This window comes from Anticarsia gemmatalis, chromosome 19, assembly GCF_050436995.1.
Source record: "Anticarsia gemmatalis isolate Benzon Research Colony breed Stoneville strain chromosome 19, ilAntGemm2 primary, whole genome shotgun sequence".
In the NCBI taxonomy this organism is placed as follows: Eukaryota; Metazoa; Arthropoda; class Insecta; order Lepidoptera; family Erebidae; genus Anticarsia; species Anticarsia gemmatalis.
The window spans coordinates 4,465,576-4,481,168 of NC_134763.1; the positions used below are offsets into that span (position 1 = coordinate 4,465,576).

General features: G+C 33.2%; 2 protein-coding genes across 2 annotated transcripts; one reads left to right on the top strand and one right to left on the bottom strand.

Moving 5' to 3' along the window:
• The first annotated feature begins 5,871 nt into the window (after window positions 1-5,871).
• On the top strand, window positions 5,872-8,732 carry Polr1C (RNA polymerase I and III subunit C). The gene is made up of 6 exons (XM_076126579.1): window positions 5,872-6,052; window positions 6,265-6,565; window positions 6,849-6,968; window positions 7,573-7,755; window positions 8,016-8,243; window positions 8,593-8,732. The coding sequence occupies exons 1-6, from the start codon at window positions 5,999-6,001 to the stop codon at window positions 8,703-8,705; spliced, it is 999 nt and encodes a 332-aa protein (XP_075982694.1). The 5' UTR covers window positions 5,872-5,998; the 3' UTR covers window positions 8,706-8,732.
• Window positions 8,733-11,923: 3,191 nt separating this feature from the next.
• Window positions 11,924-15,302, bottom strand: LOC142981057 (TRAF3-interacting protein 1-like). The gene is made up of 6 exons (XM_076126718.1): window positions 15,059-15,302; window positions 14,150-14,267; window positions 12,892-14,036; window positions 12,645-12,806; window positions 12,366-12,577; window positions 11,924-12,132 (listed from the first exon to the last, which is right to left on the bottom strand). The coding sequence occupies exons 1-6, from the start codon at window positions 15,191-15,193 to the stop codon at window positions 11,976-11,978; spliced, it is 1,929 nt and encodes a 642-aa protein (XP_075982833.1). The 5' UTR covers window positions 15,194-15,302; the 3' UTR covers window positions 11,924-11,975.
• Between the last annotated feature and the right edge of the window lie 291 nt (window positions 15,303-15,593).

A 15,593-nucleotide genomic window follows, 5' to 3' on the forward strand; every position in this document is an offset into this window, starting at 1 on the left:
TTTATGTAAGCAAGGCCGTATTACCTCGCCTATGAGTAATTATGAACTTCCTGTCCGTTGGCGTCGCTGTTAAAAGCGTTATGACTGGAGAGTTGCAACTATTGCCCACAGTAAATATGTATATTTAACTGCACGTTTGGCGCAGTGGTTAAAGAGGTCACTTCGCCGCAGTATCGCGTGTGGTGGGTTCGAATCCCACCCGTGACAAAGCTTTGTGTGATGAGCACGAGCATTTGTTCTGAGCCTGGATGTCAATTTATCTATCTATATATGTATTTCGAAGTATATAAGTATGTTTATCAGTTATTTGATTACCATAGTACAAGCTCTGCTTAGTTTGGAATCAAATGACCGTGTGTAAGTTGTCCACTGATATTTATCGTAATTATTTATTTATGTTGTAACTAACTTAACGGTTATAAGGTAATACGCCAGGCAGATGTAGGTTTAAAAACATATGGCACGAGCACGACTTAAGTGTCAAGTTAGCCATAACATGAACAGCCATGATTTTTTTTTTTAAGCTTCGACCAAGCCCACCTTCTACTTCCGTTGAGAACACGAAGTCAAGCAGTCCCAAAACCACTCTTGACTCTTTATTTAGGTTACCTTCCTCTGTTGTTTGGAGCAGAAATTAACCTGATATTATCATAATACCTACGATATGGTAACCCAGGTTCTCTAAAAAGCTGGGAGAGACTTTTTGGCGGGCTTTTGAACTACTAAGGCGCGAATTTTTAAATAATTTTCAAAAATTATTTCTCTTATTATTTCCATTCCAATTCAATTGTAAATAGTGTAAATATTTAAATAGTTGTATATATTTCAACATTAATATATAATGCCGGATGGAGATGGCGACGATCCAGGTGGAGGGGTCGAAAAGAGGAAGGTTCCGAATCGGAATCAAGGAGGACCAGATGAGTTCTACAAAACATTTATTAAACCCGAATACAAAAGAATGTTTGCTGAAAGTGCGGTGAGTGGCGAGTTTTCCGTATTTGTCGAGGGCCTCCGAGAATCGGAAAAAATAGGAAATGTTAATCCTATTATCACAACAAATTTATTTAAAAATGACATCAAGGGAATCACGAACATTAAAAGAATTAATCCCAATAAGATTTGCGTTACCTTTTCGCAATCAAACAATGCCAACAATTTTATAAAAAATGAAGCTTTTCTAAGCAAGCATCAATTCAAGGCATTTATTCCAGCTTCGGCAGTAGAATGCATCGGTGTCTTGAAATTTGTACCCACAAGTATAAGTAATGCTGAATTATTTAAGAAATTGAGCTCAAGATATGAAATAATAGCAGTCCGTAGATTTACAAAAAAAGAAAATGGTGAATTGAAACCATATAAAACAGTTTCTTTAACATTTTTGTCGAATGTTCTTCCAGAATATGTATACTTGGATTTGTTTAGATTTAAAGTACACGAGTATCATGCTCCATTATTACAATGTTTTAAGTGTTTTAAATTCAACCATGGTGCCAAAATCTGCAAAAATAGTCAAAAATGCTCAATTTGCACTGAGGAGCATCACTTTTCAGAATGTGTAAATAAAAATAATATTAAATGCATTAATTGTCAAGGTCCACATCTAGCTATTTCCCGAGAATGTCCTATTAAGAGGCAAAAAATTGAAGCTAAGAAAAGTAAAACGTATGCCAATGTTATTTCTGGCAATTATAGAAATAATAATATAAGTAACTACGAAAGGAACTTTCCTCAAATTTCTACTGTAACTAAAACCAATACTAAAACTTCTAATCCTGCTTCTCTTGCTTCCGTAGTAAGTCGTAAACCTTCACCTATTCCCACTGCCGCATCAACTAAATCTGAAACAATTTCCAACGAAAGATTGATTAACGAAATTATTAATAACGATTTTATCAGAAAAGGTCTTATCGGGGCGCTTATTTCAATAGGCAATGAAAATAGGGCCATTACTAGCAACGTCATACAAGATATTTTAATTAAAACTTTTAAAACTTAATCATGGATAAGTCTTACATAAGAATATCACAATTTAATGTTGAAGGTATTATTAACAAAAAACCCCTTTTAATAAATTTTTTAAAAGACAACAATATTGATATTTGTTTACTCAATGAAATTTGGCTAAAAGATAAACCCGATTTTTTTATTACTGGTTACAATTTCATTAAACAGATAGGCCTTAATGGTAGAGGTGGCGTAGCAATTTTGATTAAAGACATTTACAAATATTCTACAATACATATCCCATTTTATGATTATTTACAGTCTGTAGCCATATCTCTAGTAACTTTACATGGAAACTTGACCATACTGTGTTCCTACTGTCCTCCCCCAGGGGGCAATAGTTCTAGATTTAGGGGTAGGAAACTTAAACAGATAATAAATAGATTACCTAGACCACTCCTATTTTCTGGAGACCTAAATGCTCATCATGTAGCATTTGGCTGCCACAGAAGTGACAGTCGTGGAAATGAAATATATAATATCTTAGATGAATGTGACTTGTGTATACTTAACTCAGGTTCCCCTACTACAGTAGGCAGGAGTACCCATATGCCCTCAGCAATTGACCTATCATCTGTCAGCCCATCTCTGGCCCCAATGTGTAGCTGGATGGTTCATGATGATCCTATGGGAAGCTATCATTACCCTACAATTTTGGATATCCAAACCTCCATTGATAAATATCAGTTAGGAGAACCGGTAGATCGTTATTTATATAGTAAAGCTGATTGGAATAAATACAACTCTTGCTCAGAGAAAATATATAATTATATTAGTATTCAGGACACAGATCCTCTTAAACTATATGGCGACTTTTGTAATTTTTTAAATACTATTAAAGAACAATGTGTTCCTAAAATTGTGAAATCTTCCCAATCTATTATGAAAAAGCCAGTTCCATGGTGGGATTCAGAATGTGCTGAAGCAGTTAAAAACAGTAAACAAGCTTTAAATTACTATAGGTCAAATCCAAGTTTAGATAATTTTATAAATTATAAAAAAATAGATGCCATGAAAAAAAGATTATTAAAGGAAAAAAAGAAACAAAGTTGGACCAATTTATGCGAGTCATTTAATAGATTCACACCAATTACTACTATTTGGAATTACATTAGAAAATTTAAAAGGCTATCACTTGGTAATAGACACCGTAATGATGACTGGATTCCCTCATTCTTCGATAAATTTGCTTCTCCGATTGACCCTGTAAATTCCGAAAATAATGAATTATTAAATCAATATTTCTCCCAGAGTAGTAATGTAACCACAAATTTTCTGATTGCCCCATTTACTTGGCAAGAGTTTAACACTGCTCTGCTGCATAGAAAAGATACATCTCCTGGACTAGATGATTTTCCTTACATTATGATACGCAATTTGCATAAAAATGCTAAAGAAGTATTGTTAAATATTTTTAACATACTATGGGACAAGCAAATTATACCACAAGCTTGGAAAACACAATGTGTTATTCCAATTTTAAAACAAGATAAGCCTCCTAATCACTTCAACTCATATAGACCTATATCATTAGCCTCTTGTATAGGTAAGCTCTTTGAAAATATTTTGAAAACCAGATTAGACTACTTTGTAGAATCAAATAACCTCTTACCTAATCAGCAGTTTGGGTTCAGGAAAGGTCGTAGTGCAGTAGAAAGTTTTACTTCTTTGATTTCAGATATAAAAAGTTCTTTTCATAGCCACTCTTCTACTGTTTGTGTCTTCCTTGATATCCAAGGTGCTTTTGATAATGTGATTCCTTCCACTTTAATTGGCATATTGTGCGATATTGGCATTCCTGGAAAATTTTGTAAGTGGATTTATAACTTTCTTTATGATAGAACAATGTATGTTAAATTCAATAACATTCTACATGGTCCTAGACATGTATACAAAGGAACAATGCAGGGTGCGATCTTATCACCTTTGTTGTATAATTTATACACTAGTCAAATTAATAAATATCTAAATAATTCAAATGTCAACTTCTTACAGTTTGCTGATGACTTATTGTTATATAGTGTTAATAGTAATGTAAATATTTCTGTAAGTAATCTCAATATTGCTTTAATTAAACTACATGATTATTACTTCAATAAACTAGGTTTAGAAATTAGTCCTAGCAAAAGTGGTGTTATGATTTTTTCAAAAAAAGTATTAGATTGTGACTTAAATATAAAATACAACAATTCATTACTTCCAATTATTAGGGAAAAGAAGTTTTTAGGTATCTACTTAGACCCAAAGTTGTCTTTTGAGAGTCATATAAACCACTTAATCAAAGCATCAAGTAGGGGTCTTAATGTTTTAAGATCTTTGGCCGGTGTGCATTGGGGCTCTGACCCAAAAATTTTGTCAATGTTATATAAAAGTATTGTTCGCAGTCACTTTGATTATAGTTCCCTAGCTTATATGAATTGTAATTTATCTCATATAAGGAAACTAGATGTAATACAAAATAAGGCTTTAAGAATTATTACAGGAGCAATGTGTTCTACTCCAATTAATGCCATGCAATGTGAATCTTGTATTGAACCTTTAATCTTTAGACGTTTACAACTAGTATTCAATTTCTGTTTAAAAACACTAAGTTCTTCAAACAATGAAGTAATAAAAAGAGTATTACCTAGACAAGCTCTTGAGTTGTATGGCAGCAGCTCTCCTATAACTGCCTCTGAATTAATATCTGGTCATAGCCCTGAACTCCTTCGAGTTGCATTAAATGTATTCTCATATTCTGTCAATATGTACAAAGATTACCCTTGGCCTCTGTATAAAGTAAAATATGATGCAGTCATTAATAATGAATGTACAATCCTTCATGAAGTCATTTTTAACCAGTCAGACTTATCTCAGTTCTTAGAAAATAAACCATATTATACTTTATACACAGATGGTTCTAAATCTAACCATGTAGCATGTGCTGTATATGACCCTCAATTGGATAAAGTAAATAGTTACAAATTAGATACAAATTGTTCAATATTTACAGCAGAATGTTATGCAATTCTTTTAGCACTGCAGCATATACATACTGTAGATAATGATGACTTTCTTATCATAACAGATTCAAAAAGTTGTCTTATGGCATTAGAAAATTGTACATTAAAATTTAACACTAACTATATATTATACAACATTAAGGAAATAGTCCTTAACTTAAGTATTAATGGTAAAATTGTAAAGTTCTTGTGGGTACCTGCACATAAAGGCATCACTGGCAATGAAAAAGCAGATCAGGCAGCTAAAGGGGAATGCACAGAAGACCATACTAACATATTGAAGATTCCCTATACTGATTTCCACACCAAAATCTCCATAGACCTCAAAACATTGTGGCATGAGTACTGGAATATAGTTAGTTGTGAGAAAGGAAAATGGTATGCAGCTATTCAGGGTTGCCCGCCCGCCAAACCATGGTATATAAATAGCAAGATTAAAGGACTCAATAATAGAAATTTTATAACAACAATGAACAGATTAAGATTCGGCCATTCAAGAACTCCCACTCACTTGTACAAACTGAATATAAAGCCTGACGACAGCTGCGAATACTGTGGAAAACCAGCAGCAGACATTATGCACTTCATTTTTGAATGTCGTCAATTCGCAATAGACAGGCTATTATTAATAGATAATCTACAGAATCTGGATCCCAAATTTCCAAGAGACTTAAAAGAACTATTGAAGAACCCAAGATTTTACCAACCACTATTTAATTTCATTACCAATACCATAACTTCTATATAACCACAGATCATAATTTTCATAAATACTTCAGGCTCAAAAGTGCTAGATCACAGAGCCGTAAAACGGAATAACAAAAAAAAAAAAAAAAGCTGGGAACACCTCTCACAACTGTCAGTTATATGTCATTATAGCCAGTGTTGACTCAAATCAAATTTCAATTTATTTACTTTTGAATTTTGCACGTGTTTATTGTCTAAAAACCTAAACATTTAGCGACTTTACCGTGTATTACTGATATAAAATGCCGGAGATGAGCGAAAAACCTCGTGTATTGCTGGAAGAGTTTCGTGTAAAGGTAAATAACAGTATTTTTTCGAACTTAAAGGACCTTACTTGAAAGAATCTTTCATATCATATATTAATAAGCTATTACGAACACTAACGCATAACAAATGGCATAAATTTGTGCGAATTGAAATCGAATGATAGGAAAATCTTATCTTTCAAGGGTAGGGGTGGTATTAAACGATCTTCGCTATTTTATTTTGTAACCTAAAAATATTTCAGAATGCACCTAACGATTATGGAATGGCTGATGAAAAATGGAGCTTCAAAAAATTTACCAAAAAGCTTCGTATTGTCATCGTGCGGATGGATAATTTTGAAATGGAATTTGATTTGATCGGCGCTCAGCCCGCGTTTGCGAATGCGTTTCGCAGATTGATGTTGAGTGAAGTACCAAGTATGGCGATTGAGAAAGTTATGATTCGGAATAATACATCTATCATACAGGATGAGGTTCTAGCACATAGACTAGGTCTCATCCCATTGAAAGCTGATCCTAGACTGTTTGAATACCGCACTGAAGGTATGTGTATCAGTATTATGATAAACACAATGTTTGAATATTTTTATTTGTAGAATCTGATGTTTCAAGACAGTAATCATGCTGACAAGTGAACTTTGCATACTCACTCAGCCATTAACATTGATCACAACACTTAAATTGTAATGAATGTGTATTGTTATGAAAAACATCTTTTACTTACCTACTCCTAGCTACTGTAAATTCTAGATATCACTGTAGGTACTTTTAAAAGCTTTTTTTTGTAAAGTGTACATAATTGAAACCTTATTTTATTTACTTTTAGATGCCACAGAGGGATCAGAATTTGACACATTAGAATTTTCAATGAAAGTCAAGTGCACTATGAATAAATCACAACCTAAGGATTCTTACAGAGCCGAGGATTTATATGACAACCATAGCAGTATGTATATTGTTATTCTTATTTATACAATGGTAAATTAAACTTAGATGTAATGAGAACGAGGTAAGGGAAGTTTGATAAGCTTGTACCAACTAGCATTCTTTGATCTCTGCCTACCCCTATAGGATAAAGGTGTGATATTGTGTATGTATGTAACTTGGGTATCTTAAAAAAACAATAGTAAATTACTCCTTCCTCTCATCAATTTGTGATATTAATGTATACTCAAACATTCCCATCATAATATATTGGATACTTGGGAAACTTGAACCCAGTGAAACATTTTGTGGGGCAGAAACTCAATATTAATATTAGTAATTAATCTATACTAATATTATAAAGCTGAAGAGTTTGTTTGTTTGTTTGTTTGAACGCGCTAATCTCAGGAACTACTTGTCCGATTTGAAAAATTCTTTCAGTGTTAGATTGCCCATTAATCGAGGAAGGTTATAGGCTATATATCATCACGCTACAACCAATAGGAGTAGAGTAGCAATAAAAAATGTTACGAAAACGGGGAAAATTTTGATCCATTCTCTCTTATGTGACGCAAGCGAAGTTGCGCGGGTCAGCTAGTTAACTATATACCTATTTTGTTTTCCAGTTTATTCATCCCAGATCAAATGGCAACCTATTGGCAACCAAGCTTCTGTTTACAAGGAAACAGATATTGGCCCTGTGCACAATGATATTCTTATTTCTAAAATGAGGCCTGGCCATGAACTGGATTTGCAACTAATTGCTGTCAAGGGCATTGGCAAGGATCATGCTAAATTTTCGCCAGTTGGTAAGTGTCATCACAATTCAATACAACACCTTGACTGAATCACCCTTCAAAAATCTTTAACTATAGGTACTATATAGAAAAATAAGAAATTCACTGTATGCAGAAAGCAGTAACATCATTGAATGTTAAGATAATATACTCAAAAGTATTTCGGTTGTGGTGCTCAACAGTGACAAATACATACTACAAGACATGTTTCTGCATTTGGTTGTAAGTGTCAAAATTACTGGGGTGTTAATAAATACTATTATTTCTTTTAGCTACGGCATCCTATCGCCTGTTACCAGAAGTAACATTGACACGGGAAGTTCGCGGCAGCGAAGCATCTTTGCTACAGAGTTGTTTCGCCCCTGGCGTCATTAGCATTGATTCTGAAGGGAAAGCCTATGTGCGTGACGCCAGATACGACACATGCAGTCGAAATGTGTTCCGTTATGATGAAATCAAGGATGCTGTCATATTGAGTAGAGTTCGAGACCATTTCATATGTAAGAACAATAATTATTTACATTAAGTACTCAAATAACCATTCATTGCAAATTTGGCAGAGAAGTTGACATGTTCAACTTGCAGAAATAATTGCCTCATAGCATGAGGATCCTAAATATTATTTGGCATGTTTATTAGGTGTCTATGAATATGCTTGTCTTTCAAAGTTAGTATATGACTATGTTTATAATTTGTTTGGTTTCCATAGTTCAAGCTTTGCTTAATTTAGAATCAGGTGAATGTGAGGTGTAAGTTGCCGAAAGATATTAAATTTATGCATAACCAACTGTGTTAAATTTCTGTTAATCTAAATACGTATGTATTGACCATCATTATATTTTTTCGCAGTTAATGTCGAGTCTGTTGGAGCAATGCCGCCAAATGTAATATTTGTGGAAGCTGTGAAAATATTAAGAGACAAGTGCAAATCATTTTTAGAGGAATTAAATAAGTTCACATAAGCATAAAATATTTTTTTATTTCTCAAAAGCCAGCCTGTTCTGACTTTTGTCCTCCACTGATTTTTTTCGTTTTCAAATATAGTTAAACCCGGAAAATTATAGTATTTTTTTATATAACGCTGTTCTTTTGAAAAAACTTCACGCTGTCAAAACTCATCTTAAACAAATAGTTAATTTTCAGAATTACCTATTTGTTTGATGATGGTAATATCTGTAAATGCACACACCTTAAACTCAATAATCGACTAATCTCCATTTAGTATTAGTTAAGATATCAGGACATCACTACTTACTAGTGATAGAAAAAAAAAATAAACGTCAATAGCTTTGTTTGTAGACATTTTATTGATATTTATCGAAAATAAATAAGAGTTCAAATCGATACAATTATAATTCAGTGCTGTTTTTATTAAGAAAATCATGGGAAGTTTAGATAGAGCTGTTTTGACCGGTTTTATTTGTCGATTATGTTCAGAAATGCACCGTGTTGTGCTACATATTTACAGCGAAGAAGGCATACGCCTGAGTATATCGGAGAAAATCAGCAGATATCTCTCTATTAACGTAAGTTCCATTATTGAATATGTCAGCAATATCTTATTTTACTAGTACATGAATGAAATTCAATATATTAAGTAGATACGATTAAATACCTCTACAGTACAGGTAGGATGTTCGTTGATTCCCTTTTCTTTGTGTTGTCCCAAGTTCCTCGCTCTACGTAGGTAGCATATAAAAATGATAGTTAAAATAGGATTGCACCTCACGTTCCTTAATTACATTCCCAGATGTAATAAGGTATGCACTTATTAACTTCAATGCACCTTCAAAATTATATTTAAATAATAGGTATTTAATAACAGGTGGGCTTTCCATAGGTAGCATGACAGCTACCTTCAGGTTGCTAGAAGCAGAAATTGATAGCCTTTGTTATGAAATGATCGAGTCATTTGTTATTGCATTGACTACATAGGTTGCCAACAATATTGTATTAGAATATATCTCCTGACTCTGAACCTATTGTGGAATACCACCCTTTACAGATTAGGCTTTCTTATATATAATTTGTCCATTTGGACATGTTACCACCCATAAAAAAAGCTCAAGCGCCCATTAGGGTAACTGTCCTCCAGGGAACTAATGTACATATTTTAGTATTGTAATAAATATTGGTACTCCATTTTTATTATTGTAAAATAAATGTGCTGATACTAACAAGGGGTTACGTTTAGGAGATAATTTCCTTAACACGTTCACTGCCCCCGATGCATATGTGCGTTTTGTATAACGCACATATGCAGCATGATACAGAATACTGTAGGCCAATTCACACAGAGACGCAACATACACTTCTAGGGTGTTTCAAAATATAACATTTTATCCACATTTAGTTGTGAAAATTCTGAATATAGGATGTTTAACCAAGCAAATATTGGAAACTACCCCAGGGCCCAGCTTTATTTTCCTGTGTTTGATTTTGTTTATTTAATATTGACTATATTTTTTAGGTTTCAAAATCAGATCCGTTACCAAAAACAATATGCAAAAACTGCTTGGAGAGATTGGAGAGTCAACACAAACTTGTAATGGTTATGGAGCAAGCTGCGAGCATATTAAAACGTCAGCGAGAACTGCAAGCTACAAATCGCAACAGTGACCCGGCTAATAATAATAATGTAGAAGATTCAACTGAGTAACTCCTTATTAGTAGCAAATATTTTAAGTTAAGTATTATAAATATTAAATATGAGTTTATACAAAATCACTTAGGATAAGAGACATTTGGGATTCATGCTAAATTTAAACAGGCTTCATTCTTTTTCTGGTAACTAGTCGATGGATATGCACTTAGTAATATTTATAATCATATATTTTAACACAACCAAACAACAGCAACCTACAAGCAGTTTGCAATAAGTTATATTAATAGTGTAAGTTAAACAATTTGGCTTATTTGACTTATTATAATTTGATCATTGTCTACCTGTTATAATTTTGTGAATATAAGTCAATAACTAGTCTTATTTAGAATGATATCTGTATGAGCAATTATATGCAAGCATAATCAAATGTAGGGTTGTAACTGACCTCTTCTTTTACGAATGTGGTTATGAATATGTTTAATAACTAATGGTAAATTATATTTTGTAGATATTAATTTTTAATATAATTTATTAAATGAAATATGATTACATTACTTGACCAAACTCATTTTCTGAGAAACTACTGAACTTAAGATAAAACCAGTAGATCATGCAACATATACAATCGTCACCGTTTTAGTAATTCTACTTGCGTTTGTAGCAAGTCAACACAGTCAAATACGTTAAAATATACTTAGCTTTGAACCCAGCTTGAGTTTATCCGCCTAAAAAGGTAATCTTATGCTTTCCGACTTTCGACTTCCGTAAAGATGTCTCTGTTACAACCCAAATCAAAAGTATAGTTTGTTATAACAAAAAATGTTGGAGTGGTTCACTGGCTGATCTAACATTCTAAACTATATTAAGGATATTTTTGTTGTTAATTAAATATTATTTATGTTATGTTTATAATGAAGAATCATCACATATGGCTATTTATAAAATAAAAAATTGCATGCATTTTGTAAGTGTAATAATAACATATTTAAAGGAACAATCTTCAATTCAAATAGATAAAAATAGACTAGGGATTAGCTGTCTCGATTATAGCATTGCCACTTTTGAGTCATTGTAATCATATAGTAACTATTTATTATAGTGCTGAGGCTCTTCAACATAGCTTATGTATATGTGGTTATCCATGTAATTTATGTGATAAAATAAATTAAATGTAAGTCACAAATAATTTTGTTTTTATTTTATTGGAAAAGGAATGTTGTACCATTGATAGTTACTAGGATAATTTTATTAAGTTGTTAAGATCAGTGTGCGCTTATATACTAACAGAAAAGTCATCCTGCCCTACTTTCCAAATGATAAATAAACTATAAAATTCATGTGCTCACGGGATTCTAAGATAAGCTATTATCATAAATAAATATGCTTTCAGCAGGGGAAAAGTTTACTTTACCATTTTTACCAAATGGATTGTGTAGCGCATCTCCTGTATGGCGGCGATATGAACCAACAACCTTATATTATTCTGTAGGGCTTTTATCGATAGACAAATCGGTTGAAAAAGCCTATTTTGAACAATAATATGTGGATACGAATTATAACAGAACATAATATAACCAACTGGAATTATTTTATTGCAAATATCAAATCTACATACATAATTAAACTATTATTGCACATTACCACTAGTAAGTAGTTTCTCAATTCTAATTGCATTTTTATGAATCAGTATCTTGAGATCGTTGATTTTGTCGTGTTTCTCTTCAATATCGCCTTCTAGCTGTTTTAATTTTGTGTGAAAAGGCATCAGCGAATCTTCGTTGAGGCTAAAAATCACAAAAATATAAAGCTTAGATGTCATTTTCTCTATTAAATGTAGGTAGGTATAACGGAAGGTTGTTTACCGCGCTGAACCAGTCGCTGCTTTTACCTATTTAAAAGACTAAAATTAAGACAGACTACAAAGTCCTAAGTATTTAGCTAGATCTGATTTCTACGACATATCTTGTTTGTACATTTGAATATAACATCAAAAAAGATTAGAACCAAAAAAGCTCACGTTTTCTGCTTAAGCATCTCTTTGTTGACGCCTTCATAGATGTTTGACCATTGCTGTAGTTCTTGACGCATTACTTCCACATCTTCCTGAATGTGGTCTAACAACTTGCCGAGAGGGTTCGCCACTCGCGATAGAGCTTGAATATTAAAGCGGAGTTGTTCAATGTCCTGATTCAGTGCTTCTCTGGCTTTCTGTGCACCAAATTGCCATTCCTAGAAATAAGAATGTTCGAATTACTGATCAATTAGGGTTTAATTGTGACAAAAAAAGAATACACACTATTTCAGTTTTCCCTGATATCTGGGATAGTTCCTTCTGGGAGTCCAAAATCTGTTGGACGAGGTGCCCGTGCTCGTTAGAAGATAATTGCAGTTCCTGTTGATCTTGTGACACTGTTGTACTTTCCGGCCGATCCATTATTATCAGACTCGTATCTTCCTCCTGCAATAAAAGTTATTTTTTAGTCAAATTAGTATAAGCATCAAGTAGGTATTATTATAAGTATGGTACAAAAAATCTACCCAACCTCTTCATTTTGTGTATTCTCAGCTATGATGTTCACTTTACCGATAAGTAAATTGTCCGACTCTTTGATTAGATTGTCGACTTTTTCTCTCATTCTTGGTGCTCCAGGTCTAGACGAAGATGGTCTTACGCTTGATGGTCTCACACTTGCTGGTCGTGGGATTTTAGCTTCATTTCCATTGAACATTGTGAATTTTGATGTGATTGTGTTCTCGTGCCTGTCCGTGTCTATAATTTTGTTCTCTAGCTCTTTATTGGCAGATGTATCGGCTTTAAATTTATCAGTAATATTCAAATCTATTTCTATGCTTTTAAGTGTCGCGTTGTCATTATTATCAACATGTGAATGTATTTGGTTGTCAGAAGTTTTAGGTGTTATTTTTTCATGAGATTCCAGGGATATATTGTCAACTACATTTATATGAGATCTTTCTAACAAGTCAGTAGAAGATGCTAAAGAATTCGAATCATTCTCTGTGATAGTATAGGACGCATTAAGTTTGTCTTGATTGTCTTCAGTTTTAATCGGAGAAACTGATGCTATATTCAATTTCTCGTCCGTAAGCTCTTCCTTTTCTAAAGATCCGTCTGAATCTTGACTTTGAAGTTTGCTTATACGAGTTGCAGAGTTCTTCTCCTTATCTTTAACTTCAGATTGTTTTTCCTTTTCATAAAGGTTCAAACTCTTATCGTCACTCTGTATCTTTTCTTCTGTCTGTGGTTCCTTTTGATCCTTAGCATTCTTTTTAACTGGTTTAGTTTGTGGCGTTTTCTTCGATGAAGTCTCATTTTTATTAGTACCGCCTTCTTTCCGTTTAGATTTAATATCATTAGATTTCTCTTTGTCTTGCTTAAGTGTTGATCGAGAAGTATCATTTTTCTGACTTGTTAACTTTTCATTGCTCCTTGATGCAAGCTTTTTTGTGTCATTAGTTTTCTTTGTAGGTTTAACGGGTTCTTTAGTTTTAGTCTCTGTAGTCTGAGATGATTTTATACTGTCTTTGTACTGTTTTACAGCTTTCTCTGAAGATAATTTGTCATCTAACGCTTGTGCTAAACATTGCAGTAACTCATTTGTCTTTTCTGGCTCCTGACCTGCTACAATTTTTGATGGTTTTGCAGAAAGCTGCTTTCCCGTAGTAGAACCTGTGAAATGAAAAAGGTAACGTCTTTATTTAGATTTAAGTAGGTAGTGATTATCATATCACTTTAAAATGACTCGAGTAGGTATAGCGTTAGAAAAGCTATTTGTTACTTACAAACAACGAATATGACTTTGTTTAGAAAAGATATTTTACTATCCCGGTCCTTCACATTATCAGAAATTAATTCTTCGTCGTCGAATAAGTTTTCGAAAAATCCTGTCGTCTTCAAAACCTGTAATTGTAACATTTTATGATATAATTCAGATCTAGACAGATTTTTTATAAATAAATGTACCTAGGTAACTACCTACCTATTATGAATGTTAAATATTACCAACGCCTATCGCCTAAATTCTAGACCTTAAAATATCGAATAATATTACCTATCTCTTTGTTATTTTATAAGTAGCATGTAGGTATATGGTAAAGCTATGACTGATGATGGGGCAGCTAGCCAGATAGGTATTATAGGTATGTCTATGTAAAATCTAATGTAGAACGAGAACATTAGGCGTAAGTCTGGACGAGGTACCAAGCCTGCTAGAACCCAGCAGCATTTTGGCCTAGGATTATCATCGTAGTTTTCTTATTTATCGTCTTTATATCACACAAGTACCTAGTAAGCAGATGATGTAAGAACAATAATAATTTCGGTAATCATATAAGAAAAAGCTTTTGTCTCGACCTTGTTTCACGGATCGGCACAACTTGTAATTAAATCAAGCGATGTCGCTGTTGTGTCTTGGTAATCCATATCCACAATCCACACACTTACAATGGAAAATTTTATAGGGTAGTTTGGGCAATAGTGGCAATCTGGGATAAGGGTGTAAGCGAGACTGTGGGACACTGCCGTGACTCGGGTAGATTGAGTCATTGAGATTATACCTATGTATTCTACAATCGGACAGATCCGTGGATTACTGTTACAGAACTTAATTATCCAAATTCACCAGTCATCCAGAGTTACCCCTACGCACCAAACCGAATTGAGTCTAAGTAAAACAAGTCAATTGAAATCACCGTTGTTATGATGTCGTGCAAGAATCTAAAAGGTGGTTTCTTCAATAATTTTTCACTTAGTGGGGGCCGTTTCACATATTTTCCCAAAGATATTTGAGTAGACTTGATAACTTCTGGGTCCAAATCTCTTTCCATCGTACATGCTTCAACACGACCTAAATATTAATAAATAGGTACTAAATAAACTAATAGGATTAAGACTAATGCGACGAAACGAAAAAAATGATTACGTTTGATTACTCTCTTCGATACACATACGTTGTCATGATGATTTTTAATATTTAGTTTACATACATTTGTAACTATGGAAACGGATGCAGATAAGTAAAAAAGCAAGTAGGTACATTAGATATCTACTGTTATAAAAAATCTTTATAAAAACAAGGGCACTTTCATAAGAATATATCTAATTTCAATCCAATACGTAGGTATTAAAATAAGTTAATCAGCTAAAACGATAAAAAGAAGAATTGATTTTAAAAAGCGCGCGCTTTGCTGCTCACCTAAAAAAATACCAATTATTCATAGACAAAAT

Excerpts from the sequence above, each read along its gene's own strand:
- Polr1C (XM_076126579.1), top strand. The coding sequence starts at position 5,999 with ATGCCGGAGATGAGCGAAAAACCTCGTGTATTGCTGGAAGAGTTTCGT. Across the intron at positions 6,053-6,264 it reads TGGAAGAGTTTCGTGTAAAG|AATGCACCTAACGATTATGG; the intron begins GTAAATAACAGT and ends AAAATATTTCAG. Across the intron at positions 7,756-8,015 it reads TGCTAAATTTTCGCCAGTTG|CTACGGCATCCTATCGCCTG; the intron begins GTAAGTGTCATC and ends TATTTCTTTTAG.
- LOC142981057 (XM_076126718.1), bottom strand. The coding sequence starts at position 15,193 with ATGGAAAGAGATTTGGACCCAGAAGTTATCAAGTCTACTCAAATATCT. Across the intron at positions 12,807-12,891 it reads AGAATACACAAAATGAAGAG|GAGGAAGATACGAGTCTGAT; the intron begins GTTGGGTAGATT and ends CTTTTATTGCAG. Across the intron at positions 12,578-12,644 it reads TATCAGGGAAAACTGAAATA|GAATGGCAATTTGGTGCACA; the intron begins GTGTGTATTCTT and ends TCTTATTTCTAG.